The sequence below is a fragment of the Juglans microcarpa x Juglans regia genome, chromosome 8S (assembly GCF_004785595.1).
Source record: "Juglans microcarpa x Juglans regia isolate MS1-56 chromosome 8S, Jm3101_v1.0, whole genome shotgun sequence".
NCBI lineage: Eukaryota > Viridiplantae > Streptophyta > Magnoliopsida > Fagales > Juglandaceae > Juglans > Juglans microcarpa x Juglans regia.
Genome location: NC_054609.1, coordinates 8,722,406 through 8,749,481, shown reverse-complemented (window position 1 = coordinate 8,749,481; position 27,076 = coordinate 8,722,406). Strand labels below are relative to the sequence as shown.

The following is a 27,076-nucleotide window of genomic DNA, read 5'->3' as shown; positions in this document are numbered from 1 at the left end:
CATTTGTTGTCAATTAATCTTTTTTTTTTTTCTCAGCATTTACTTTTGTTTAATCAATATATAGGAAAGAGGAGGTTCTAATAATACCTCTCCCTCTGTGAATGCGCGCGCGCATGCACATTCGTGTTACTCTTGTTTCCTTTAGTCCCTTTTTATTTTCATTTTTTTTCTAAATGGTTTTCTTTTGGTTCTGCTTTCTTCTTTTGATGTCTACATTTTCCTATGATTTTAAATAAACATAGCTGTCTCTCTCTCTCTCTCTCTCTCTCTCTCTCTCTCTCATTCGAAGATTTGGATTTGTTTCGTGATGCCTTGTTTGTTTGTTTTTTTGCTTTTTTGTAAGCATTTAAACAAATACAGTGAATAGTGCTGGAACCTAAGTTGAGGGTAAAATCTAAGTAGGAGCTCATAGGGCATATGGCCTTAAGCTAGGTTCATGCGCCTGATAACGCTCATTTCTATTTTATTTATAATAATATACCTCTCTAAGAAGGTATTACAATATTCGTCAAAAAATTTGTTTGCTAGAGCGCAAGTTCAAGACCCTTTTGTGCTTGATATTGTGCTTTATCCAAGTGATATCTCACAACTCCAAGTCCATTTACCTTGGTCAACATTCTAACTTGTTCAACAAAAATAACTATTTCATCTCTGGGTGTTTATCAGGCAGGCTTTGTGCGGCCTACTTTCAAAAAAGAAAGAGAAGAAATACATGAAGCGATGTCTTCAAAAGTGAGGACTTAATGGATTTTGTAAAAACAAATTGAGATGCGAGTAAGTAGATTGGAAATTGTTTTTGAGATATATTTTGTATTAGGCTTTGCCAAAGTGGGTAGCTAGAAACTTAGAAGTTATTTACATAAAATATTGTGAGTTGTTTTGTGAAAAAGAGAAGGGCTTTAGTGAAAGTTGCTTTGCTTGTTTTCTTTTCCCAAGAAAACTCATATTAGATGGAAGCTCTTTGAGATATCAAAATTTATGTTGGAGGTTCAAGATGTTTGGATTGAAAGTGAATATTAAAAGTTTCAAACCTGATCAGATTATTTTCTCCATGGCATACTGAGCTTAGGAAGCCTAGACACGATTACTTGATGTTTGTTAAGAATTCCAAATTTAGTAGAATTCTGTCATAATTAGTTTGTATTAAGTATTTGAAACAATCAGGAATTCTTCTAGTCGAGGGATTGTTATTTTTAAGTTGTTTTAGACTAGGACTTAGATTCATAGTAGATTATGCTTTTTTATACATTTGCATTAAGATTTTCACGATTGAGTTTTTATTTATCCCCTGTGATTCGAAAATTGGTTCTTTATACAATACAGAAGAGTTGTGTAATACATTCTATAAATTATCTTCATGGGGTATCAAAAGTGGGTTTGATAGCAGTAGAGGGAATTTTGTATGTACAAGGACTTCTGGTTATGAATAAATACTAATATTTTGGTGAAATTTAACAAAATTATAAGAGGAAGACATGGTTCCCCTTGAAGTAACTAGATCAGTTACACTTTCTCAACTTCTCTGTTGCTTCTTCTCTTGATAGTTCAACTTTTTACGATCCTAGCATTAAGATTTTAGTCTAGGACATAATCTTAATATAAATAAAAAAAACAGTAAATTTTGAATTATTCTCACTTTTTTTTTCTTTTTTTTTAAGATCCTGGCTTTAAGATATCAGTTTTTTTTTTTTTTTTTTTTTTAAATGACGGGGAACCTCTTCAAGGTAGGGCCATTTGGACTCACCTCTGCAAAGTAAACTCTGCACTGTACCTTCAAAAATTTTCCTACACGAAACTGGTTAAATCTCTAGTTTTTTACCGGGAGGGTGTCGTCTCAAAGGATTGTTTGCAGTGATACCTCAAGACCAAGGTTTTCACCACTTAGGCCAACCCCTTGGTGTTCTCTCAGTTCCACTTGTTTATGTTCTTCATTTATGCAATGAGAATCTTTTGGTCCGGCAATATCAGTTACTTTAAGCATATTCAATTTTCTTTATGGCAAGCTTAAATAAGTCGCTCTTCTCCTAATGATGATACTATTCTTCACCTTTTAATTTAGATAAAATATATCGATGAAAGAATCAAGAAGAATAAGTAGACTTTCCTAGCTATTCCTATTTATAAAATAACATGCTTAACGTTGTCCAGCTTTCAAACCAAGTAAAGTACGTATAAAATATGGATTAAAAGAAACAAAAGAGAGAGTATCAATGGCATGGTTTCTCCACCCTGCGTGGTTTCTTCTCCTCACAATTCTGATACATAACTAAATTAAAGAATGTAGGAATAGCTGAATAGGAACAGGAACAAGAACAGACAAAAAGAATAAACCCCACAAGTAATCACGAATCTGTCTATGTCTGTTATACTAATAGGGCTAAGATGGCCAAAAAAGAAGAACAAGACGATAGAAAGAAAGAAAGGACATGCACAACCGGACATGCCCAACTTAGGTTGTGCATGTGAGGAGACATGTCATTATCAACACTGCGGCTTAGCTTCACTCTCTCTCTCTCTCTCTCTCTCTCTAGATATATATATATATATATATATATATATATCCATGTGCCTCTCTAGAGAAGTTTTCTTAATTAAGTCATCGTCAAGCTTAGTTCAACTCTCTCTCTCTCTCTCTCTCTCTCTCTCTCTCCAATTATCTAGAAGCGGGTTTGTTGTTTACAAAAACAAAAATGCATAGATAGGGATACAATGAGGAGGGTAGGGCTGAAGAGGTGTTATGATACATTAATAAATGTATGTGGGGACGAAGCAGCACAACCTCCAGCAGTCCCACAAACCGCCCCATACGCCCCCCCACCTACTTGCTTCATTCACACTGTTTCTGCTTTGCCAATAAAAAAATCACCTCCCAAAATGAAAACTGAAAAGAAAAGAAAGATTGTGGTTTGCTCGATATTTAAGCGTAAAGGAATATATATATCCTATATATGGAATGCGGTGGTGATGGATGGATTATCGAGCAACACACTCAACACATCTGTTGGTATCAACATAATCTAGCATAAAAAAATAAGTCATCTAATAGCAGACATTTTAAAAGTATTGGTGTTTAGAACTGTTTATAATTTGAATGGATTTCGCATTCCCATGCCCATTTTTTTATTAGAATTTTTTTATTATTAAGTTAGAGATAAATGATATTTACAATTTTACGATATGCAAGTCCCGCACATTTTCTTTAAAAAAAATAGGTAAATTTTAGACTTACATGAAAAATTATTTTCTTAACGGTGGATCTTACTTTTTTTCAAAAAGAGTACACAAGGCTTGCACACTTTAAGAGTATATCTAGCATTGCTCTTTCTTTATACTAATTGATGTGGTAGGCTTCTTCAATAGTTATGTATTTGGTGTGTCCAAAAGCATATTTGCAAAAAGAAATTTTCTAGTTACTAGCTATCTTGTAGTTGTTATTCCTTTGTGTTCTCTATATATCAATGACTAATATAATTACTTGCACATTTACTTATGAAAAAACAGAAAAAACACTAAACAATCAATATTGTTTGTGATTTGTAAGTCTAATTCCAACATCACATTTGATAGCTTGAACGAGAGATTTCATGCAGATTTGAGTTTTCCATTGTGAACGCTAGCTACTTGTACTCCTTTAATTTGAAACAATGTGGATAAAATTGTACAGCCAGCCAACTTTAATTTGTAGGGTAGCTCTAAAACTGGTTTCGTTTGTTTTCATAAATCATCTAATCTTATCTATTCTCAACTCATCTAATCATAATAATTTTTCCAAACTCTCATATAAAATACAATTAAAAATTCAACTTTTTCAAATTTCAAAACAAAAATTATATTCTAACAATATTTTATTCAACTTTTTATCCCATCTCATCTTTGTAACCAAACTATTCACTTTTAAAAGTGTGAACAAAGTTTCTTCACTTTATATATATAAGTAAGGATGGCTTTAATGCCATGTATTTGAGCCAAAGCCATGCCCCTAATCGATAGCTACCTCCATTTCCTTCAAATTCAAGTGTTGGGTCTGTAAAGAAATTTTATAAAATGAAGTTTAGTATATACTGATGTATCTTAATGTGATATGTCAATTTTTTTATAAAAAAAAAAAAAATTACAATCTAACGTACTACATCAAATTACAAGATTTGTAAAAAAATCTCTTTGTAAACCAAGAATAGCTGGCTAAAAATGATTTCTTTTGAAAATAAAAATTGCATGTGCTTTATCTAGCGAGTTCAGTATTAATTAATCATATATAGTGCTGACCACATGAACTCAACTAGGTTATATATATATATATATATATATAATGCTTTTTCACAAATTCAAGATGGTCATTATTCCGTATATCTATGTATGATTTGGTAGGGCTCCCCGTTTTTTATCATCTAACCATTTCAAATATTTCCCAAGTGGCTGATCAATGAGAAGATGCACAATGCGAACTGAGCAAATAAGCCTACAAGAGAGAGTATATCTATTGGTCAAGGGAATCGTCTATCGACTATCAAGTAGACAAATCAAATATTCATTGGGTGTGGAGGTGTTTTTTAAAGAGTGTGGGGTGTGTAATAGTAAATAGTATCTGATGAGAATAATTTTTCTTTTAGTTTACACTCAATACAGTTAGTAGATTTTAGTAGAATTCTCACATACAGCATACATGTCCATATGGATTAAAAAACATATGGATTAAAAAAGAAAAAAAATAACTCTTGCTAATTGGCACATATACTTTGAGAAATATCTAAGGTTTTTTTTTTTTTTTTTGGTAGCTTTTTGTGAGAGTAATGCCATGACTAAAGAGAGATCATGTGTGAGATCAAGACTCAACCACTTACCTTTTTGTAGGACAAGTGTCAGGTTGGATGCCGCCTTTCCCCGACAGCCTTTAGTTGTTGCATGCATTGTTTGATCTTACTGTTACTTTGTTGTTTTGTGCTGTCGAATGTCTCTTATCATTGAGGTTGCAAAATGAACAGAGTAATTCGTGAATAACTTTAGCTCAGCTCGTATAGATTTTGGTTGAACTTGCTTCATATATATATATATATATTGAGTAGATGCTTTTGATAGACTTAATAAGGAAATGAAGAAAAATTAAGTGTGATAAAAACTTATTTACTTCTTTATTATAATTAGCTTAATTCACCACCACTGCCACCTGTATGATATAGAAAAGTGAATGAATAAATAATGGGACAGCAAGCTGTAAAGGTCTTAAAAGAAGTACTTATGCCCTTTCACCAGTGTTTATTGTATTAAAAGTTGAAAGTTGAATTAAATATTATTAGAATATTATTTTTAATATTATTTTTATTTTAAAATTTGAAAAAGTTGAATTATTTATTATATTTTATGTGAGAGTTTAAAAAAATTATAATGATTAAATAAGATAAAATGAGTTAAGATGACTTATGTGATGGCCCATGATTCCTTCTTTCCTTGATTTGGATCTTTTCTCAAGTGAAATCATTATTTCTAGAAATAGAAAACATTATATAAATATTGGAAAATGAAGATTTCAAAGAGAAAGGTAGCCCATGGGAAAGCGTTTCTATACATGATGTACCAATTTTGCGTTTCTATACATGATGTACCAATTTTGATGAGTAGCCTATATTAAAATATTCAAAAGAAAGGGAAAGTCAGTTCTATAAGATCCCATGATTAGATTTATGTAATGATACCTACGATTACAGGAGTGTAACCAGTCCGGTCTAATTTTTGACAAAGTTTAGGATCGAATTGTATTTACTGATTACGCATCGGTTACCCTCCTAAACTGGTATCTCTAGTTTCGATCCGATTTTTCATTTTTAATGGTATTAGTATTAGAGCATAAAATATAGTTAATATACTAATATACATTAGTATACTAATGTATACTACTTAATTAAAGCAAAATGTAATTAATATACTAATATATATTAGTATTACTAATATATTGTGTATTTATCAAATATGTTGAGAATTTATTAGGCCATAAAATGTTATTAATATATATATATTTTATGTTTAAAGCATATGATCAAATAAATTTTCATATTTAAGATTAAAATTTCATGTTATAAATTATAATAACATCATCTTATATATATACTTGTAATTTTAATATTTTTAAAAAATTAATGTAAAATATATAATATAGTAAACTGGTTTGATCCAATCCTTAAAAGCATAGAACTAGAACCGTACCTGTACCGGTTTTTTGGTTAATTTTACTCCCCTGTGTACGAGATTGGTATGATTATATATATATATATATATATATATATATATATATATATATATTTTAGTAAGGGTTTGATTTCTATAATGTAATTATGTTTCATTTTGTAGATGGAAAAATTTAAAGTTGCTTAATTTATTACGTTGTGATATATTATATATAGTTCACTTTTTGGACCATTTTGAATAAATAAATAAAAAAACACAAGAAAACATATGTATAAATGGTCTTTTTAACATCACATGGTTAAAAAAAAGTGTTTATTATTTTTCACTTTTCTATCAATTTTGGATATTGCATTAGTGAATGATGAGAAATTAATTATGAATAATGACGGGAGAAGTTCATAATTTGTATGGTCATATATAGGGCAGTCTTTATGTTCAATCTATAGTTAATTTTAGAGTGATTAAGACTTAGGAGAATGACAAGAAAGTTTAATAACTTCATAATGAGATACTTAAAGGAGAATTCTTCTTGCATTCCGTGAATGGGGGACTCCCCGCGCACGCCCATGAAACACATCGTTTCACTTAAAGTGGGCCCCATCGTTTGAATGTCATTGATGGTTGATCTCAAGAGATGAGAAGAAAAAACTGGATTGAAAAGAAACGTTTTCCTTATGCCTTAACCTTCATCCAGTGAGTCGCATTTTCAATAAAAGTGTAAATTTTAATTGAAAAACCGGCTCGAACTGGCCCAAACCGGTGGAATCAGTCCGGTTTTGGACTGATCTGGAATCGGTTCCAAAAATGTAAAAACTGGCCGGTTTCTAATTGCAGAGGCCCAATCGTCCTCGACGTCCCCCTCGCGCTGACAGTATTTACACTGCATATGTTCAATCTAGTTTTTCTAGTTCTTTTAATTATTTTTTGTTCACTCTCTCTTTCGGTTTTCTTTGTCAATTTCTTTTGTTGGTTTTACGTGTGAGCAAATTATGCTAGAATCTATATTGAATTTTGTGGGAGCGAGTGAAATTCTGAGCATTTTAGATGTGCGATTGAATCAAGGATAGGGCCATTAGCGTAGTTCAAACAAATGGCAAATGACCATGTTATTTGGGACAATGCCAGGGGGCGTGCGGGGGCCTTGGCTTCCACAATTCATGTCCGTCTCTCTTGGTTTTTGACACTTTCGTTGTTGCTCCTATCCACAATTCATGTCTAGAATGACTAATGCTCTTCAATGGTCAATCTCAAAGGGTCCCTTGCAAATTGTGAACAATCTTTTAATAGGTATTTCTTATATATTATCAAATTAGAGTTTGGTCTCACTTAAAATATTATCGAAACTACATTTTTTTTTCTTTTCTTGTTTTATTTCAAGAAATTAAATTAGAATATAGTATTCACATTAGATTATTTCTCTTTTAAGGTTTGCAAGTATCTCGGTGAAACATATTTAATAAAAAATCCTCACGTTTATTGGATAGCTAACTATGCGATATGTAAGTACAACGGACCATGGATTCTATCTAGATAGTAGTTGACATGTGAGATCCCTATTTTTTTAAGGGTTTAAGTTATTTAAAATTTTAATATTGGGTTAATTTATTATTTTAATTAAATAGGTATGTTGGGATTTTAATTTCTTTATTTATTATTTTATATTTGTGTTAGGAAATTTTTTTGTAATTTTTATTGTATTATTATTTGGACTATGTGTGTGCGGATGTGTATTTTTTTCTATAGGCCGTGGGTGTTTGTGTGTGTTGGTGACCCGAGATCCAGCCCAGCCCAGCAAGGGGCCCAGGCTTTGTGTGAAACACGGCCAAGCCGTGCAGCCCGTGAGACCCAACTCTCACTTTCCGAAACGACGCCGTTTTGATCTAGGGGCTAGGGTTCCTTCATTTCTCCCTTGCGCCGCTCGACTTCCTTCTTCTTCTTCTTATTTCTTCTTCTTCATTCTTCTTCCTTCTTCTACCTGCAGCTTACTCTCCACGCAGTTGCTGCCGACGCCACTTCGGGACTTCAATCCGCAAGCCAGTCACGAGCCGCCACCTCCACCTTGCTTCTTTCACTCCGTGTCTTTCGGTAGTGACTCCGAAACCTTGCTGTCGAGCTGCCGATCCCCACGCCACCACCTCACTCTTCCATAGCATCTCGGTGGCATTAGGCATGGACTCCGAATGAGCTGTCGTCACCGCCGCTCCACACGTCCGCGCGATTTCATCTCTGTCCTCCACGGCTTGATGCCGTTTTCATTTTTCTCTACCCGTGCGACACATAGCTCTTCAAAACCGCCATTGCTAGTCTATATATATTCCACGGATTTCCTCAGATTATTTTGGAAAATACTCATCCTCTTTCAAGCCATTTCACCTCTTTCTAAATTGTGAATTGATTTTTGAGTTTTGGTTGAACCCGAGTGTTGTTTGGATTGAATCCAAGAGCCGCAAATCGGGTGATTCATGAGTTTGGGTAACTGAATCCGAGAATTTGACATATGAAATTGTGAGTTTGGGTGATTCGGGTGATTCATGAGTTTGGGTGTTTTAATCCGAGAGCTTTGAATTTCTGTTGTACTTGGTTTTGTTTAATTGAGAGAAAAAAATTATCTGTTGGGTTGTTGTTGCTGTGTAATAAAAATCCAATTTTTGGGCACTGTTCCGTTGAGCCGCCGCCTTGAGCATCGTCTTTGAGTGATCTTTCAGATATACCCTTCATATTGTGTATGTAATTTTTCATCGAAAATTCAAGTGATTTAAATTGACTTTATAACTGTTGTTCATTGTAAATTATTGAACTGTTGGTTTTGTTGGAAATTGGGCTTTGAGCCGTTGAAGTGTTTGGCTTGTTAAAATTAGAGTTGTTGGATTTGGGCCTTGGGCCGGATTAATGAACAGGATTACACGTGTATTGTGAAACTGTATAATTGTAAATGGAGGTTTATTTTTGTAAATAAAAAATTTAATATTTATTTCAATAACTGTTGCAATGCATATTTATCGTTTATAATAAATTGTGCTGTGATGTTATGTGGTCTGTTGAAATTGAGACTATTGTTATTAATGGCGTGGGTGCGTGTGTATCACGACCCCAAGCCGAGATGGGGCATTATCTCGGTGGAGCTCCTCTGGTCACTCGGGAGCGTAACAGACTGACGTGACGTCCTCTGAGTTGTCGCAGGGCGATGACGGGAACGGACGAGACGGTAACGCTCTCGTACCGATTCTATGATCTTTGGCTGGCGAGGTTAGAGGATGCTTGGCCATGTACGCGCTGGGCGCGGAACTGAGCATCACTCGTTACGAAGTCTCATACACGGACATTACCTGTGATGTGACGAAGAGAGCCAGGGTGTGCGGACGGTTCATAGGGGAGACTGTGGTGCATGCATAAATTCATAATAAATATGATTGGGACAAAAATGGAATTTTTGGGGTGCAAGAATAAAAATGGTATTTTTTGAGAAAAGGAATGTAAGTTGTTATTTTGTCCGCATGGGAGCACGTGTTTGTATAAATGTGTTTTAAATCTCTTGGATGTTATTTTGGTTAATTACTTGTTAAGATGTCATAATCTCATAGTGGTGTTTACCTTACGGTTCCGTTTGTTGGTGCCGTAGAGTGTGACGCAGAGCCCGAGTATGAACCTGAAGGACCGACTCCTCCAGAAGCTTAAGTCGCTGATATGTTGTTCAACGTTTGGGACTTGTTTCCCTTATGTTATTTGCTTTCTTTAAATTATCTGACGGAAGACTGTAAAATATTTGTAAAGTTATTTTACTGCTTTTTGAACAATTCTGGTACTTAATAAGGAAAGACCCTTTTATTTTCTCCGCTGCGAATATTACTGTACATTTATTGTATGTTGTACACACTTTGAGCAATGGTCGTTGGGGTGCGTGATCCGTGTGGTCATCATCCCGGTGTCACGAACTCCACAAAAATAACGTGGGGGTCGAGGGCGTCACGGGTGGTATCAGAGCGGTCTGGCTCTGGGTAAAACCGTATAAATACCTAGGTATAGTACCAGAAAAAAAAATAATAATTTAAAAATATCGAGTTTTAAAAGGGACGTTTTTTTTTGTATATTTCATTCAGTAAGATGGACCGATCAGGAATACCGCATCCGGAACCTGAGATTGACTTGTCTCGCTCTGATGGGAATCTCGCCATGGCTAGAGCTTTAACCCGTATGACAGAATTTCTTCAACAAAATTTTCCGCCGCAAAGAGAGCAACAGAACGGTTGTCCGTACGAATGCTTTTTAGCTCATAGGACCCCTACTTTTTCTGAGCAAGAGGATCCACTTCGTGCTGGAAGGTGGATTAGTGATCTTGAAAAGACATTTGAGATCTGTGGGTGTACTGAAACTCAAAAGGTGTTATACGCAAGTTACCTGTTGCAAGGTGACGCGACTGCTTGGTGGGGAACCAAGCGGGAGCTTCTGGAAATGGAGTTAGGATCTATTGCGGCGGTATCTTGGCCGCGGTTTAAAAAGGAATTCAATGATCGTTTCTTCCCGAATACTATGAGGAAACAAAAGGCACGAGAGTTTAACAATTTAGTACAAGGGGTGATGACGGTCGAGCAGTATGCCCGGAAGTTTATAGAACTCGGGAAGTTTGCTACACATTTGATTGCTACGGAAGAGATGCGGATCGAGCGATTTCAGGAGGGTCTACGGCGGGAGATCCGTAGACAGGTTGCTTGCTTGCAAATTCCAACTTTTCAGCAATTAGTAGAGGTTGTTTCGATTGCAAAGCGGGAGTTTATTGATCCTGTTGCTTCACCAATTGGGCAAAAGAGAAGAGTTTTCGGGGAAAGAAGTAGTTCAGGGTCTACACCTAAGTTTATTTCCAGAACTGGGGCCCGACCGCAGATGGCCACCGGAGTACGAATGGGAGGTCGAGCGCCAGTATGTGGCAAATGCAATAGGTCACATGTCGGCGAGTGCCACATGTCTGGGATTCAGTGTTTCAGATGCGGGCAAACAAGACATCTTGCTCGCAGCTGCCCTACCATGATGCAGACGAATCGAGGCGGTTACCGTGGTGGGAGGATTACCCCAAGACCAACTGTTCAAGCTAGGGTCTACGCAGTGACACCTGGTGAGGTAGATGATGAAGCTCAGGAAACCCAAAATGCTGGAGTCATCACAGGTATAGATTTCTATTCAATCATTTGAGATACTTTATTTGGGTATTTTGTTGGTTAGACTTAATTGGTAGTTTTAAATCTTTTTAGGTACAGTTCGACTATATGATTATTATGCTTGCACTTTATTTGACTCAGGAGCATCTCAGTCATTCATTTCTGCCACCTTTGCTCGGATGTGCAACCTGGTTTTTAAACCTTTATCACAGTCCTTGGTAGTGAAGTTACCAAATGGGGAAACTGTGTGGTGTTCGAAGGTTACCTTAGGTTGTCCTCTGGTTTTAAATGGAATGACACTTAAGGCAGATTTGATAAGGTTTAAATTACTTGAGTTTGAAATTATTCTAGGAATGGATTGGTTATATCAGTATTTCGCCAGCATTAATTGTCGTAGTAGGATTGTTAGTTTCCAACTACCTGGGGATAAGTATTTAGAGTTTGCAGGAAGTAAGATAAAGGCGAAACCTGCAGTTATATCTGCCATTCAAGCAAGCAGGGACTTAGCTAATGGGGCAGATGCCTATTTGGTTCATGTGGTATCTGCACTTTCGGAAAGGAAATCTGTAGCAGATATTCCGATTGTGATGGAATTCTCTGATGTATTTGTGGATGATTTGCCCGGCTTGCCACCTGTTCGTGATTTGGAGTTCGCCATTGACCTAGAATCTGGTGCGGCACCTGTTCATAAGGCCCCGTACCAAATGGCGCCAGCAGAGTTAAAAGAGCTGAAGAGTCAATTACAAGAATTGGTAGATAAGGGATTTATTCAGCCTAGTTTTTCACCTTGGGGAGCACCAGTGTTGTTTGTTAAAAAGAAGGATGGTACCCTCAGAATGTGTATACATTACCGAGAACTCAATAAGGTACCATTAAGAATAAGTACCCCCTACCTCGAATTAATGATTTATTCGATCAACTTCAAGGTGCTACTACTTTTTCAAAAATTGACTTAAAATCGGGATACTATCAATTGAGGATAAAGGATCAGGATATACCTAAGACTGCCTTTAGGTCTAGGTATGGGCATTTTGAGTTTAAAGTAATGCCATTCGGATTAGCAAATGCCCCTGCAGCATTTATGGATATGATGAATAGAGTATTCCGACCCTATCTAGATTCCTTTGTGATAGTCTTTATTGATGATATTTTGGTTTATTCTCGAGAACCAGAAGAGTACGCCAGCCATCTTTGATTGGTTTTGGGTAAGTTAAGAGATCATCAACTCTTTGCAAATCTAAACAAGTGCGAATTTTGGTTGAAGGAGATTAAATTTCTTGGTCATGTTATGTCCCGGGAGGGAGTAGCAGTTGATCCAAGAAAGGTCAAAGCTGTACTGGCATGGCCATGTCCTTCAATGGTGCACGAAATTGGAAGTTTTTAGGACTTGCTGGTTATTATCGCAGGTTTGTAGAAGGCTTTGCTCGTTTGTCTGGACCTCTCACTACTCTTACCAGGAAAAATGTTGAGTTTGTTTGGTCCGACAAATGCGAGAAGAGTTTTCAAGAGCTGAAGAAAAGGTTAACTACAGCACCTATTTTGGCACTTCCGGAACCTCATAAGCCGTATGTAGTTTTTAGTGATGCTTCCAAATTTGGTTTGGGATGTGTGCTTATGCAGGAGGGAAGAGTTGTGGCGTATGCATCCCGCCAATTGAAAGATCATGAGAAGAATTATCCCACGCACGACTTGGAGTTAGCAGTTGTGGTTTTCGCTCTCAAAATTTGGCGGTACTATTTATATGGCGAGACTTGTGAAGTTTACACTGATCATAAGAGCCTTAAACATCTTTTCTCGCAGAAAAATCTTAACATGAGACAGAGGAGATGGATAGAGTTAATCAGTAATTACCAGTGTGAGATTAAGTATCACCCAGGGAAAGCAAATCTGGTTGCAGATGCACTAAGTCGGAAGTCTTATTCAGTTGATGAGGCTGAGTCATCAGGGTTAGACTCTCTTCTTTCTGGTATAAGGAGACTTCTTACTACTAGTTCACAACAGGAAGATGTGTTGACTTCAATTCTTGATATCCGAGTTCTTGATTTTGAGGAGTTGAAAACTCTGCAGGAAAATGACTCTAAGTTGTTAGATATTAAAGAAAGAGTCAAGAAGTCACAAGGACCCGCGCATTTCAGTCTAAGCAGAGATGACATTCTTTTATTTCGTAATCGTAGGGTATTCCTACAGATTCAGAATTTAAGAAAAAAATCTTGACTGAGGCCCATGCAGCGCCTTATTCAGTTCACCCTGGAAGTACAAAAATGTACCAAGACTTGAAGAAAAGTTTTTGGTGGGAGGGAATGAAAAGAGACATTGCTTTGTTTATTGCGAAATGTACAACTTGTCGGCAGGTTAAAGCTGAGCATCAGAGGCCCGCTGGCTATCTTCAACCACTCCCTATTCCTGAGTGGAAATGGGACGACATCGCAATGGATTTTGTAATTGGTTTACCAAGGTCACCTAGTGGGAAGAATTCAATCTGGGTTATTATTGATCGGTTGACCAAGAGAGCCCATTTCTTACCTATTTCTAACACTGATACTTTGGGAACTTTGACTCTAATTTATATCAAGGAAATCATATGTCTTCATGGAATACCCATGAGTATCGTGTCAGATAGAGACCCACGATTCACGTCTCACTTCTGGAAGAGTTTGCAAACAGCTTTGGGCACCAAGTTGAAATTCAGCAGTGCTTATCATCCTCAAACCGACGGTCAATCAGAACGCACTATTCAGACTCTTGAGGATATGCTGCGAGCTTGTGTTTTGGATTTTAATGGAAGTTGGGAAAGTCATCTGTCGCTTATAGAGTTTGCGTATAATAACAGTTTTCAAGCGACTATTCAAATGGCCCCTTATGAAACTCTTTACGGGAGGAAGTGTCGATCTCCCTTATTTTGGGATGAAGTTGGCGAAGGGAATCTAGTTGGACTGGATATTGTTCAGGAGATGAAGAATCAGGTTCAAATTATAAGAGACAAGATGGCAGCTGCGCAGAGTCGTCAGAAGAGCTATTCGGACATGAGGAGAAGAGATTTATTATTTGAGGATGGTGATTGTGTTTACCTCAAAGTTTCTCCAATGAAAGGTGTTAAGCGTTTTGGTAAGAAAGGGAAACTTAGTCCGAGATATGTTGGCCCTTTTCAGATTCTGGAGAAGGTTGGATCAGTTGCTTATCGTATTGCTCTGCCAGAACATTTTGGTGAAATTCATGATGTTTTCCACGTGTCGTCTTTAAAGAATAGCTTTGGTCAGCAGGAGCCACGTTTCGTTAATCCAGAGAGCATTCAACTCCGGTCTGATCTCACTTATGAAGTTGTCCCAACTCAGATCCTTGACAGGAAGGAGCAACAATTAAGATCCAAGTCGATACCTCTAGTTATGGTATCTTAGGGAGATCCATTAGCCCAGGATTTTTCGTGGGAGAGAGAGGCAGACATGAGAAAGTTCTACCCTTACTTGTTCGAGTAGTTTTGAATATTTGTATTCTTTCTCAAGTTTGTTTAGAGTTTTGTATTGTATCATGTTTTGGAATCAATATAGGAACTTGGCAATTTCGATGACGAAATTTCTTTTAAAGGGGGAAGGATGTGAGATCCCTATTTTTTTAAGGGTTTAAGTTATTTAAAATTTTAATATTGGGTTAATTTATTATTTTAATTAAATAGGTATGTTGGGATTTTAATTTCTTTATTTATTATTTTATATTTGTGTTAGTAAATTTTTTTGTAATTTTTATTGTATTATTATTTGGGCTGTGTGTGTGGATGTGTATTTGTTTTCTGTGGGTCGTGGGTGTGTGTGTGTGTTGGTGACCCGAGGTCCAGCCCAGCCCAGCAAGGGGTCCAGGCTTTGTGCGAAACACGGCCCAGCCGTGCGGCCTGTGAGACCCAGCTCTCACTTTCCGAAACGACGCCGTTTTGATCTGGGGGCTAGGGTTCCATCATTTCTCCCTTGCGCCGCTCGACTTCCTTCTTCTTCTTCTTCTTCTTATTTCTTCTTCTTCCTTCTTCTACCTGCAGCTTACTCTCCACACAGTTACTGCCGACGCCACTTCGGGACTTCAATCCGCAAGCCAACCGCGAGCCGCCACCTCCACCATGCTTCTTTCACTCCGTGTCTTTCGGTAGTGACTCCGAAACCTTGCTGTCGAGCTGCCGATCCCCACGCCACCACCTCACTCTTCCATAGCATCTCGGTGGCGTTAGGCATGGACTCCGAATGAGTTGTCGTCACCGCCGCTCCACACGTCTGCGCGATTTCATCTCTGTCCTCCACGGCTTGATGTCGTTTTCATTTTTCTCTACCCGTGCGACACATAGCTCTTCAAAACCGCCATTGCTAGTCTATATATATTCCATGGATTTCCTCAGATTATTTTGGAAAATACTCATCCTCTTTCAAGCCATTTCACCTCTTTCTAAATTTTGAATTGATTTGTGAGTTTTGGTTGAACCCGAGTGTTGTTTGGATTGAATCCAAGAGCTGCAAATCGGGTGATTCATGAGTTTGGGTAATTGAATCCGAGAATTTCACATCTGAAATTGTGAATTTGGGTGATTCGAGTGATTCACGAGTTTGGGTGTTTTAATCCGAGAGCTTTGAATTTCTGTTGTACTTTGTTTTGTTTAATTGAGAGAAAAAAATTATCTGTTGGGTTGTTGTTGCTGTGTAATAAAAACCCAATTTTTGGGCACTGTTCCGTTGAGCCGCCACCTTGAGCATCGTCTTTGAGTGATCTTTCAGATATACCCTTCATCGTGTGTATGTAATTTTCCATCGAAAATTCAAGTGATTTAAATTGACTTTATAACTGCTGTTCATTGTAAATTATTGAACTGTTGGTTTTGTTGGAAATTGGGCTTTGAGCCGTTGAAGTGTTGGGCTTGTTAAAATTAGAGTTGTTGGATTTGCGCCTTGGGCCAGATTAATGAACGGGATTACGCGTGTATTGTGAAACTGTATAGTTGTAAATGGAGGTTTATTTTTGTAAATGAAAAATTTAATATTTATTTCAATAACTGTTGCAATGCATATTTATCGTTTATAATAAATTGTGCTATGATGTCATGTGGTCTGTTGAAATTGAGACTATTGTTATTAATGGCGTGGGTGCATGTGTATCACGACCCCAAGCCGAGATGGGGTATTATCTCGGTGGAGCTCCTCTGGTCACTCGGGAGCGTAACAGACTGACGTGACGTCCTCTGAGTTGTCGCAGGGCGACGACGGGAACGGACGAGACGGTAACGCTCTCGTACCGATTCCGTGACCTTTGGCTGGCGAGGTTAGAGGATGCTTGGCCATGTACGCGCTGGGTGGGGAACTAAGCATCGCTCGTTACGAAGTCTCATGCACGGACGTTACCCGTGATGTGACGAAGAGAGCCAAGGTGTGCGGACGGTCCATAGGGAAGACCGTGGTGCATGCGTAAATTCATAATAAATATGATTGGGACAAAAATGGGATGTTTGGGGTGCAAGAATAAAAATGGTATTTTTTGGGAAAAGGAATGTAAGTTATTATTTTATCCGCATGGGAGCACGTGTTTGTATAAATGTGTCTTAAATCTCTTGGATGTTATTTTGGTTAATTACTTGCTGAGATGTCATAATCTCATAGTGGTGTTTACCCTACGGTTCCGTTTTATGGTGCCGTAGAGTTTGACGCAGAGCCCGAGTATGAACCTGAAGGACCGACTCCTCCAGAAGCTTAAGTCGCTGATATGTTGTTCAGCGTTTGGGACTTGTTTCCCTTATGTTATTTGCTTTCTTTAAATTATCTTACGGAAGACTGTAAAATATTTGTAAAGTTATTTTACTGCTTTTTGAACAATTCTGGTACTTAATAAGGAAAGACCCTTTTATTTTCTCCGCCGTGAATATTACTGTACATTTATTGTATGTTGTACACACTTTGAGCACTGGTCGTTGGGGTGCGTGATCCGTGTGGTCATCATCCCGGTGTCACGAACTCCACAAAAATAACGTGGGGGTCGAGGGCGTCACATGACAGGTTCTCCAAGATGGCCCATTTTGTTGCTTGCAAGAAGACGATGGATGTCGTACGGATGCTCATCTGTATTTCAAATAGATTTTCCTTTTACATGTCATTGCACGATCAATTACTTCTGATCGTGATGGTTCATAAGCCATTTTTAGAAGAGTTTATAGGAGAAACTAGAGACGAAGTTGAATTTCAGCAGTGCCTACCATCTCCAGATAGATGGTCAAACCGAAGAAGTGAATCAGAGCTTGGGTAACCTTTTAAGGAGTTTAGTAGGGAATAAACCAAAGCAATAGGATCTGGCTGTACCTCAGGCATAATTTTCCAATAACATGTCCATGAACAGAATGACACAACTAAGCCCTATTGAGATTGTCTACGACCAGAATCCATCGGGTGTGCTTGATTTGACACCTATTCCTCATATTCCATGAGCAGGTGAAGCTGGCCATCCACAAGAGTAATACTAACCACAAAGGCTCGAGCCAGCAATCATCGCAGACATGTACTTTTTTATATTGGTGATTTTGTTTGCGCTGTATTAACTCGTGATCGTTTTCTTGTTAGAGAGTATAATAAGCTTAAAGAGTGGAAGATTAGACTCTGTGAGATTCTACAGAAGATCAATGATAACGCGTATAGGTTGCGCCTCCCCAACCATTTGAAGAATTTTGATGTATTTAATGTGAACACCTGAGTCCTTGATTTGTGGATTCCGATGAAGCTATTGTGAACTCGAGAACAAATCTTTTCCAACCCAGGGCGAGTGATGTAGGAGGATCTGAGTTAGATGATACTGAGTTTTCAGATTGCCCATTGATGTTGCTAAAATACCTTGACTTGGCAGATTAGCTTAAATATGGCAAGAAACAATTATCTTTTCCTGATTTGGGGCAGTTTTGAGCACGTTTCGGTATTTTAGTCATAACTTTGGCTACAAGTATCAAAATTGCGCAAATGACCTAAATTCGGAAATCACTTTTCGGCACACATGTTGTGATCACCCATCTATGCTCAATATGCATCGTTCTCAAGGTCAAAATCCATTTTTTCCCCCTCCGAACCTCCATTTTTAGATAATTTTTTCGTTTTATGATAATATTTCATTTATTGTTTGGGAAGTGATTCTAAACCCAATTTAGACCAGATTTTTAGTAGATTACTTCTTTAAATGTGTATTTATTTTTGGTTTATTTTTGGGGTTTAGCTATTTTTGGCAAAATTCTGATATTTTTGATTTACAGCTATTTTAGCCCGACTTAGGGGCAGATTTTGATAATTTTTTAGATTGATTATTTTCTATTAATCACATCCACGAGATGATTAGGATGTAACGATGGAGGTGAACGCTGGGTTTCTTGACAGCTGCCACACGAAGGGGCAGTCGATGGCCGAGGATACTTCGTGCCCCGTTTGGACAAGTGGGTCGTGAGAAGCACATGACCCACCCCGAACTCCATCACCTTTGGTACATGGCCTTTTCCCTTTGGTGTTCAATGGAGCAGGAGCATACCTCTTGCGCCCACGAGAGGGTCTTGGACCTACCAACTAGTCGGGAACCACCAAGAAACGGTTAATATTTTCATGAGTAAGGATCATGTCAGAACTAACAGAGTTTGGGGTTTTTGTAACTCGAGTACAAGAGGTCCAAATACTCTGTCTCTCTCCTAGTGGGAGTAACTTCGAAATCACGGCCATTAGTAATAGAATGCCAAAAGGCCCTAACAGGAAACTTGGGACGATTGGCCTTGCCCACAAGAAACTCCCAGCCGACTCCAGGGAAAAAAAAAAAGAAAATCCAGTCCCAATTCTTAATGTGGGAGTAGTAAGACTCTAGATGGAAAAATCGATATCCCGTTCATGAATGGAAGCTACACTGATTTCTATCATGCCATCTAACGCCATGGACAAAAAAGAACCTCACCATTGTTCTTTAATCCCGTAGCCTCCAAACAATGCAACATGATAACATGATCCTCTAGGTGTTGGGCAAGAGTTGGGTAGAGGCCATGAGTACAAGATGTCACCTAATTAACCGTGTCTTGATGAGATACAGATGTACAAAGATAAGCTCAAGAGAGATATCCGCACCGGAAAAGCACTATCAACGGCCAAATCATGTTCCAAAAGGTAATATGCCAAACTGCATGGGTACTGAGAATCATGCTTATGAAGAGGTTTTGCCATAGTAGGGTTACCTTAACACAATGGAGCCATGCGGTGAGCACAGAGCGAACTATCTTTTGCCTTTTACTAAAGAATACTGTGTGCTCACCGCTCAATGTGGCATACACCAATTTTTTTAAGGGGTAGATTTCAATTGAATCCAGCACCTATGAGAAAAAAAAAGAAGGTTACCTTAACCCTTATAAATAACATACCAAGTGCATATTATGGAATAAAGATTCATTAGTCATTGAAAGAGCTTAACTCCTCGTTGACTTAAGGGTTCGAGGCATCTCTACTTGGTTTCTCGAGTTCTCCATTCTGGCAACACGTCGTTAGGGCATGCCACAGGCATACTTGGAAATTGCATCAACATGAATAATTTTTTGTTGAGCTAATAACCACCATCATCTTTCAAGTGTCAGTTGCAATATTTTGTCCAAATAAGATGAAAATGAGGGATAGAAATCACTTTTTTTTAATCAATTTCATAGATTGTTTAGGGTTCACATATGAGATAATTAAGTATGGATATAGAGATAATAATCTTAATAATTTGATATGCCCAATTTGTTGAACTCCCATTTTTCTTAAAAAAGGGAGAAAAAAAAATATTTTGAAATGCTGCTTGAAGGAGAAATTCTATTTCAAGTTTTATGGTTAGATTGCTTACTTTTTTTACATGATAATGATTAGGAATGAAAAAAAAAATAGGTGAATTGGACCGAACTGGTTCGCTTCGATACTAGTTCCATTTTTCTCAAAATCGGTCGGAACTGATCCAGTTCTGGCTTTCCTTTTTCTAACACTGGACCAAACCGGTTATATATATATATATATTAATTTTTTATATTATATACAATATTTTTTATATGATTTTTATATTATATATGATTTTTTTATATTATATATAAAATAATTTTATATTATATGCTAAATTGCTAATTAATATAAGATTAAATTTTAAAATCCTATTATTCATGTATAATAATAATCTAATAACATAAAATGAATATAACATTTGATATAACATTATCATTAAAAATTTTAATTTTATAACATAAAATCTTAATCTTAAAAATGGACATTTGATCATATGTTTTAATATAAACTATATATATATATATTGGATAAATACATTTTATAGCATAATAAACTATAATATATATTTTTTATAAATATATTTATATACATTTGATCATATACACTTATATAAAAAAGTTTATGTAACCATCACATTATCATTAACATATATGATCAAATAGAGTAATGCTAATATATTATCACTTAGTTTATACATGATCAAATACTATATCACTATATGATACTATTATACACACACACACACACTTTAAAGCACTCCCAATAGATTTTTCATCTTATCCTTTAAAATACATCACCAAAATCTACTGTTTCTATTTTACATACTGATTTTTATAATATACCATATATCAACTTATCTATTATTTCTTCATATTATTTAAATATTATACTTTTTAATATTTTTTTATTCATTTCAAATATTTTCTCTAACTATCAATGATATTCTCAAATCTTTTGATATTTGCGATATCTCTCTATATACAATGTCATATAATTATATTCTATTTTAAATTAATCCAAATTTAAACTAAACCAAAATATAAATTAATTCAAAAAATAAAAAGAAGAGATTATATAATGAAAAGAAGAGATTAATTCAGCTTGAAATATTGTCTTTGGCGTCCAGCAAAGAAGAAAGTGTAGGAATGAGAGAGAGGATCTGAAATGAAAATCAAACAACGGGAGAGATAAACTAATTTAAAATGTTTATAATGATGAATAGCTCCGGCCTCCACATCTAGCATGTTACTATAGCAGAATATAAAATGAATGATGGAATACAAAATCCATTGGAGAGCACTTTTAAGAGAATTTCATTATATTTTAAAGAAAAATGTATTATAGAGCATCTATTAGGAGTGCTCTAATACTAAATCGCTATATAATATTATAATATACTATAATATATATAATATACCGGAAAAACAGAATCGAATCGGACCGAAACAGGTAAAACTAGAAGTACCTTAAGGTGTAATCGGTACTATATCGGTTCTTCAAATTTCAAAATCAGTATATACCGATTCAATTCTAAAATATGTTTAAAATCGAATCAAACCGAACCTATTACATCCCTAATAATGATCATATGTTTGTCAGCATAAATCCAAAACATGACAATATAGATGGTTCCTTGCAAAACTATGTTCTTTAGCACTAGGTATGGCAGACCAAAAAATGCTACAAAACTATTCGTACGGCCTACTGTTTTGCCAAATAAATATATATTAGCTACCCTAGCTAGGAAGAACAATGAAGCTCATAGATTAATAGAGAGGTCATTCACTGTCGCCATAAGTCATCCAAACTTTCTTGACAAGCATTCGATTAATAAACTCGTTCTTTTGAGTTATAACATTAGATCAATATTTAGGTCCAATAATATATATATATATATATATATATATATATATATATATATATATAGTAGGGGTCCAGTCTGTACAACATAACAACATTCCTAAATAAGTACCAAATTAATCAGTTCGATGAAAATAAATAATGTTCTTAATTTCCCAAGACGTACATTGTACTTCTTGTCTTTTTTATAGGTAAAAAGTACTTAAGATAATGCTTTTTTCTCCACGAATGAATGTCCAGTATTAATTGTCCATGTAAGAAATACTACTCAAACAACATCAAAATAGTCGGTTTTAATTACTAATTAACTTATTAAGTACCCAACAGATCAAACTTCTGATCATGAGTTGTTAATTTGTCAATAAAAGAAACGTGAAGTTTTAGATAGAAGAATTAAAGTACTTAACAAAATTGCGTTTCACTACTACTGATCTCGTAAGAAGCTGCCAACATACAGCTGATCAATTTGAAGTCTGACATGGCATGCATGGCATACAGGTGTTCTATATATGAGTGGTGCCAAATGGAGAGGGGTGGCACACCAAACAGACTGCAGGAGGAGGAGCTGGACTATGGGGTGAGAGATAGGAGTAAATCCATTCATCATCATTTTTCTCATTATCATTTCATTATCTTATGATGTGGTATTAGATAATAGGTTGACAAATGAAATATAATAAATAGTCTCTAATCATCTAATGCCACATTATGGGATGAAATAACGTATTATCTAATATCACATCATAAGATGATGAGTAACATTACTCGAGAGAGAATAATGTATTGATGGATGTATATAGTATTTTATTTCATGTTAAAATGTGGGATTAATATGAAATGGCATTCAGGTAAAAGCTTAGGATTGCTGATATTAATGGTTTAATTCAGAACAGATATAGACACATGCAAGAATCCTACAATATTATTTCACGTGGATATATATGTTTGAATGGGATTGAATCTCAATTGTAAAGCATAATTTAATCCCATGATGAAGCAGTCTGAAAAGTTATCCAATCGGAAAAAGCAAGCATGGAAAATCTTAGTACACAAAATTGCGGTGGAATGCAATATTAGAGAGAGAGAGGGACGCCAGGGGGGGTGGTGGCGTGAAAACAAGGAGTACTCACGCCGTCCAAACAAACCTTTCGTGTGTCTGCCAACCCCATGCGCAATCAATAACACTCCCACCCTCCCCTCTCATCTCCCTCTATGCAGCTTATTCATGTATATATACATTTATTATGACTCCTCTTTCTCTCGCACAACATATCAATAATTATTTCGGCCTTTGCCACCCTCTACATAAATACATCATTGGCATATTCAGAACTCTCTCTCTCTCTCTCTCTCTCTCGCTCTCTCGTCAGAAACATTCACCCAACTCAATATCAACACCTCTCTCTCTCTCTCTCTCTCTCTCTCTCTCTCTCTCTCTGGTCCTCTCGATCGTAAACGCAGCAGCAACACATTTTTCTGTGAGTATATTTGGTCAGTTTTTGGTGCAACTGTAGCTTCTAGTCACCATTTTTCACCATTTGCGATGCACACAAGTTATAATATTTCAATCCTGATTGCTTGTTTTAGGTCTGTCATGCATTTTGCCTTGATTGAATGGTCTCAAGAAGGAGCCTTATGGGCTATGTTCTTTCTTTGAGAAAATCGTAACCATTTACATTTTTTGAGAGAGATATATATAAACAGCCATGCAGCTTTCTGCATAGTTTAGAACTGTACATATTGCAAGAGTAACAGTCATTGACAAGCAAGCTTTCTTACATATGGTTGGTGTGAAAACATTATCCAAACGCCTTGCCAGTAGGAACCGGGCCGGTCGGGAGTGCTCTGCACTCAAAGAAACATAGCACGCTTTTGTGCCAGCAAAGTCAAGCTTTTCGGCAAACTTTTGTGTTCCATATACTTCTAGATTCTGTTAAGCTCATGCAATTTAAAGCCACTTAAATTAGTATTTAGTATTATTTTTTCCTTTTAACAAAAAAAAAAAAAAAAAAACAAAAGTATTATTTTTTCCTTTGGATCTTTGGTGGGCTAGCTCCACAGTTGGTCTGCCATTTTTATTGATATAAAACACATGCGTGCACCAGTACTGATGGGTCCCCACAAAGTATGATCATCATCATTACCATCATATCCTATAGCCCAATGTTTTTCTGTGAGGGGATCATGTGAATGAAAAACAATATACAAAGGCAAACATGAGCTTTGAAAGGAACTTAATTGCTCTCTCTCTCTCTCTCTCCCTCTGTGTCTCTCTCTCTCTCTCACATAGTTTTGTCTCTGTCTCAGGAGAGATATCAATGGATCAGATCGAGTCTTGTGTCCCACCAGGCTTTAGATTTCACCCAACAGAAGAAGAACTGGTGGGTTACTACCTGAGGAGAAAGATGAACTCTCTGAAAATCGATCTAGATGTTATTGTTGACATTGATCTCTACAAAATTGAGCCATGGGATATCCAAGGTACTTTAAACTGCAACAATTATAGAAAGAATATACTATTTTAAATTCTACATGAACTCCTGAATATTGCATTACACACTTTTTATATATATCATATATTGATTTTCAAACAAAACCAATCAATATGCAGGAAACAAGCTGATTTGATATTACCAATGCCGGTGAAAGATTTACAATTAATATAACTGTTATATGGGAAAGATCAAAACTTCCTGTTACAGACCTGTTACAGGAGGGAAACTAAAGAAAATGACATGATCCTGATCTAATAAGTTAATATTTTTACTCGAGTAATCTATATTAATGTCAATTAATGTGATGTTTTGAAGAATAATTAATTAATAGGTAAGTTTCGGAGTAGGAACTCATAGTATTTTATCATATTATTGAAGAACAGGTCATTAAATGGTGTTCATGCATGTAAACAATTTTTAATAGCATAACATTTTGTGATAGGATGAGAATATCACGCCATTCATACTATGTGAATACCTAATAATTTTCCTATCATGAATAGTATATCCATTTTGACAATCCAAACACATGAATATTGCTACTAATTTTTGCAATTTCACACCTATATGTTCATAAAAGTGGCTTTAACTATATACCTCTAACCAGCCTGCTGCACTCGTGTAATTCGCAGAAAATGCAACTAGGGAAATCATTAATTCATTAAGTAGGGAAGTTGGTTAATTCAGATCAAATGGTACCATGTGGTTTCTTATCTCTATAATTTTCTGAATGGGTTTACACAGCCAAATGCAAGCTAGGGTATGATGAAAGGAATGAATGGTACTTCTTCAGTCACAAAGACAAAAAATACCCAACTGGAACACGTACTAACAGAGCCACTGCTGCCGGTTTCTGGAAGGCAACAGGAAGGGATAAGGCCGTGCTCTCAAAGAACCTAATCATAGGGATGAGAAAGACTTTGGTTTTCTACAAGGGAAGAGCACCCAGTGGCCGGAAAACAGACTGGATCATGCATGAATATAGGCTACAAACATCTGAAAATGGACCTCCTCAGGTAACTTCAGTAACCAATTTATGTCGGCCAATAATAGTATTAGTACAAAGTACGTGCAAGTGGTTAAAATATCTCTAAAACAGACTGGATCACGCACGAATATAGGCTACAAACATCTGAAAATGGACCTCCTCAGGTAACTTCAGTGACCGGCCCATTTATGTCGGCCAATAACAGTACTAGTTCAAAGTATGTGCAAGCTGTGGTTGAAATACGCGATCTCTGAAAAAACATGCATGAATAATAAGCATATAGGGAGTGTTTACTTTTTATGGTTCATATATTTTTTATTTGTTATCTTTTACTTATCCGCCATTTCGGGAATGATCACATTTCGCATGAAATCGATGTAAAATAATAAGTAATATCAGTGGCAACTGCAGGAAGAAGGATGGGTCGTGTGTAGGGCATTCAAGAAACCCAGTCCTAATCATAGACAAGGTTTTGAAGCTTGGGCTCATGGGTACTATCACAGAGATAACAGCCAAGTTAGACCTCCAGCATTTTCGGATTTAGTAGGCAGTAGTACTACAACACATGAAGAGGTACTTAATCCAAATCAAGCTGCAACTTTTGATGATCGTCAACCTATCATCATGATCAATTCAGTACGTCAAGAGCTTGTTTGCAGCCATGGTTCTAATCTTTTGACCAACCAACTGATTGAGCTACCACAACTGGATAGCCCTAGTACTCTATCAACCAGTTTGGCAACAAAAGAAGGTAATTTACAGCACAATGGTATCGCCCTTAATGAAGATTTCGACGACGAAAGGAGCAGTATTACCAGCCATTACATTGACTGGAGAAATTTTGATGACTTGCTATCATCACAAATATTTAGTACTACAGCCACAACTAATTCCTTTCCTCATCCAAACTTGCCTTTGATAGCCCAGGAAAATGAAGTTCTAGAAGCTCAAAATTACAATGCAGGCGGCCATTTCCCTGGGTGCTTTCCTGACTTGTAACGCAAAGCTCACCCGCAGCAGCCATGCACCATCTTTATCTGTAAGATGATGATTTCATCATAATAATAATCTTTTAGAATTAAGGTACGTAGTTGAATTCCCGTGTAGAATTTTCAAAGAGATTACTTACTGAAAACACATATAAACTAGAGAAAGAGCACTCACGAATTTGATTTGATGATGGGAGACTTCCTGCAGATCAGTAAAATCTGATCCTCCAGTCTTAGGGTTTATCTAGGTGAAAGTTTTCACCAGCATAATTACTTATGTGTGATATCTTTTTTTTTTTTTTTAACTGTAAATCGTGCTTCATTGCATGCATTAATTTGGATTTAATGAATTCGTTTGTTGTGAGATTGTGTTCTGTAATGTAAATTATAAAATCGTGCTTCATTGCATGTATTAATCTCAAACATATAAATATATATATATATATAATATTGCAGTACTTAAGAATAGTTTTTATTTGTTTTTCCCTTTCTTGGAGTTTCTATATATTTGAACTCTTTAAACCTAAAGCAATAAAAAGCAGTTCTAGCTCTTGCATCTTAGAACTACCTTCGTTTTACATCCTTTGCTACTGATACATAGGTGCCACGCATAGGCAAGCTAGTTAAGTGCGTGCAC

General features: G+C 36.4%; 3 protein-coding genes and 1 non-coding gene across 6 annotated transcripts; all 4 read left to right on the top strand.

Annotated features, from left to right (window-relative positions):
- Positions 1 to 10,281: 10,281 nt before the first annotated feature.
- On the top strand, positions 10,282 to 12,525 carry LOC121244199. Its single transcript, XM_041142222.1, has 3 exons — positions 10,282 to 11,338; positions 11,424 to 12,107; positions 12,257 to 12,525. The coding sequence occupies exons 1-3, from the start codon at positions 10,282 to 10,284 to the stop codon at positions 12,523 to 12,525; spliced, it is 2,010 nt and encodes a 669-aa protein (XP_040998156.1).
- A 1,654-nt stretch (positions 12,526 to 14,179) lies between these two features.
- On the top strand, positions 14,180 to 14,725 carry LOC121244198. Its single transcript, XM_041142221.1, has one exon. It carries the CDS (start codon positions 14,180 to 14,182, stop codon positions 14,723 to 14,725), a length of 546 nt encoding a protein of 181 aa, XP_040998155.1.
- Positions 14,726 to 19,549: 4,824 nt separating this feature from the next.
- On the top strand, positions 19,550 to 19,666 carry LOC121245132. The gene has a single exon (XR_005936545.1). It is a non-coding gene; the product is annotated as a U5 spliceosomal RNA (small nuclear RNA).
- Positions 19,667 to 23,253: 3,587 nt separating this feature from the next.
- Positions 23,254 to 26,829, top strand: LOC121244053 (NAC domain-containing protein 30-like). 3 transcript variants are annotated; one of them, XM_041142098.1, is made up of 4 exons: positions 23,254 to 23,445; positions 24,275 to 24,448; positions 25,207 to 25,478; positions 25,850 to 26,829. In XM_041142098.1, the coding sequence occupies exons 2-4, from the start codon at positions 24,286 to 24,288 to the stop codon at positions 26,447 to 26,449; spliced, it is 1,035 nt and encodes a 344-aa protein (XP_040998032.1). In that variant the 5' UTR covers positions 23,254 to 23,445; positions 24,275 to 24,285; the 3' UTR covers positions 26,450 to 26,829. The 3 variants fall into 3 exon arrangements, with proteins under 3 accessions (XP_040998032.1, XP_040998030.1, XP_040998031.1); XM_041142096.1 differs by lacking the exon at positions 23,254 to 23,445 and having other exon boundaries at positions 24,046 to 24,448; XM_041142097.1 differs by lacking the exon at positions 23,254 to 23,445 and having other exon boundaries at positions 24,048 to 24,448; positions 25,862 to 26,828.
- Positions 26,830 to 27,076: the final 247 nt, after the last annotated feature.

Coding starts and splice junctions, on each gene's coding strand:
- LOC121244198 (XM_041142221.1), top strand. CDS start 14,180: ATGGCCCCTTATGAAACTCTTTACGGGAGGAAGTGTCGATCTCCCTTA.
- LOC121244199 (XM_041142222.1), top strand. CDS start 10,282: ATGGACCGATCAGGAATACCGCATCCGGAACCTGAGATTGACTTGTCT. Junction 11,339..11,423: donor AAATGCTGGAGTCATCACAG/GTATAGATTTCT, acceptor AAATCTTTTTAG/GTACAGTTCGACTATATGAT. Junction 12,108..12,256: donor TAAGGGATTTATTCAGCCTA/GTTTTTCACCTT, acceptor ATCAACTTCAAG/GTGCTACTACTTTTTCAAAA.
- LOC121244053 (XM_041142096.1), top strand. CDS start 24,184: ATGAGCTTTGAAAGGAACTTAATTGCTCTCTCTCTCTCTCTCTCCCTC. Junction 24,449..25,206: donor TGAGCCATGGGATATCCAAG/GTACTTTAAACT, acceptor GGGTTTACACAG/CCAAATGCAAGCTAGGGTAT. Junction 25,479..25,849: donor CTGAAAATGGACCTCCTCAG/GTAACTTCAGTA, acceptor AAGTAATATCAG/TGGCAACTGCAGGAAGAAGG.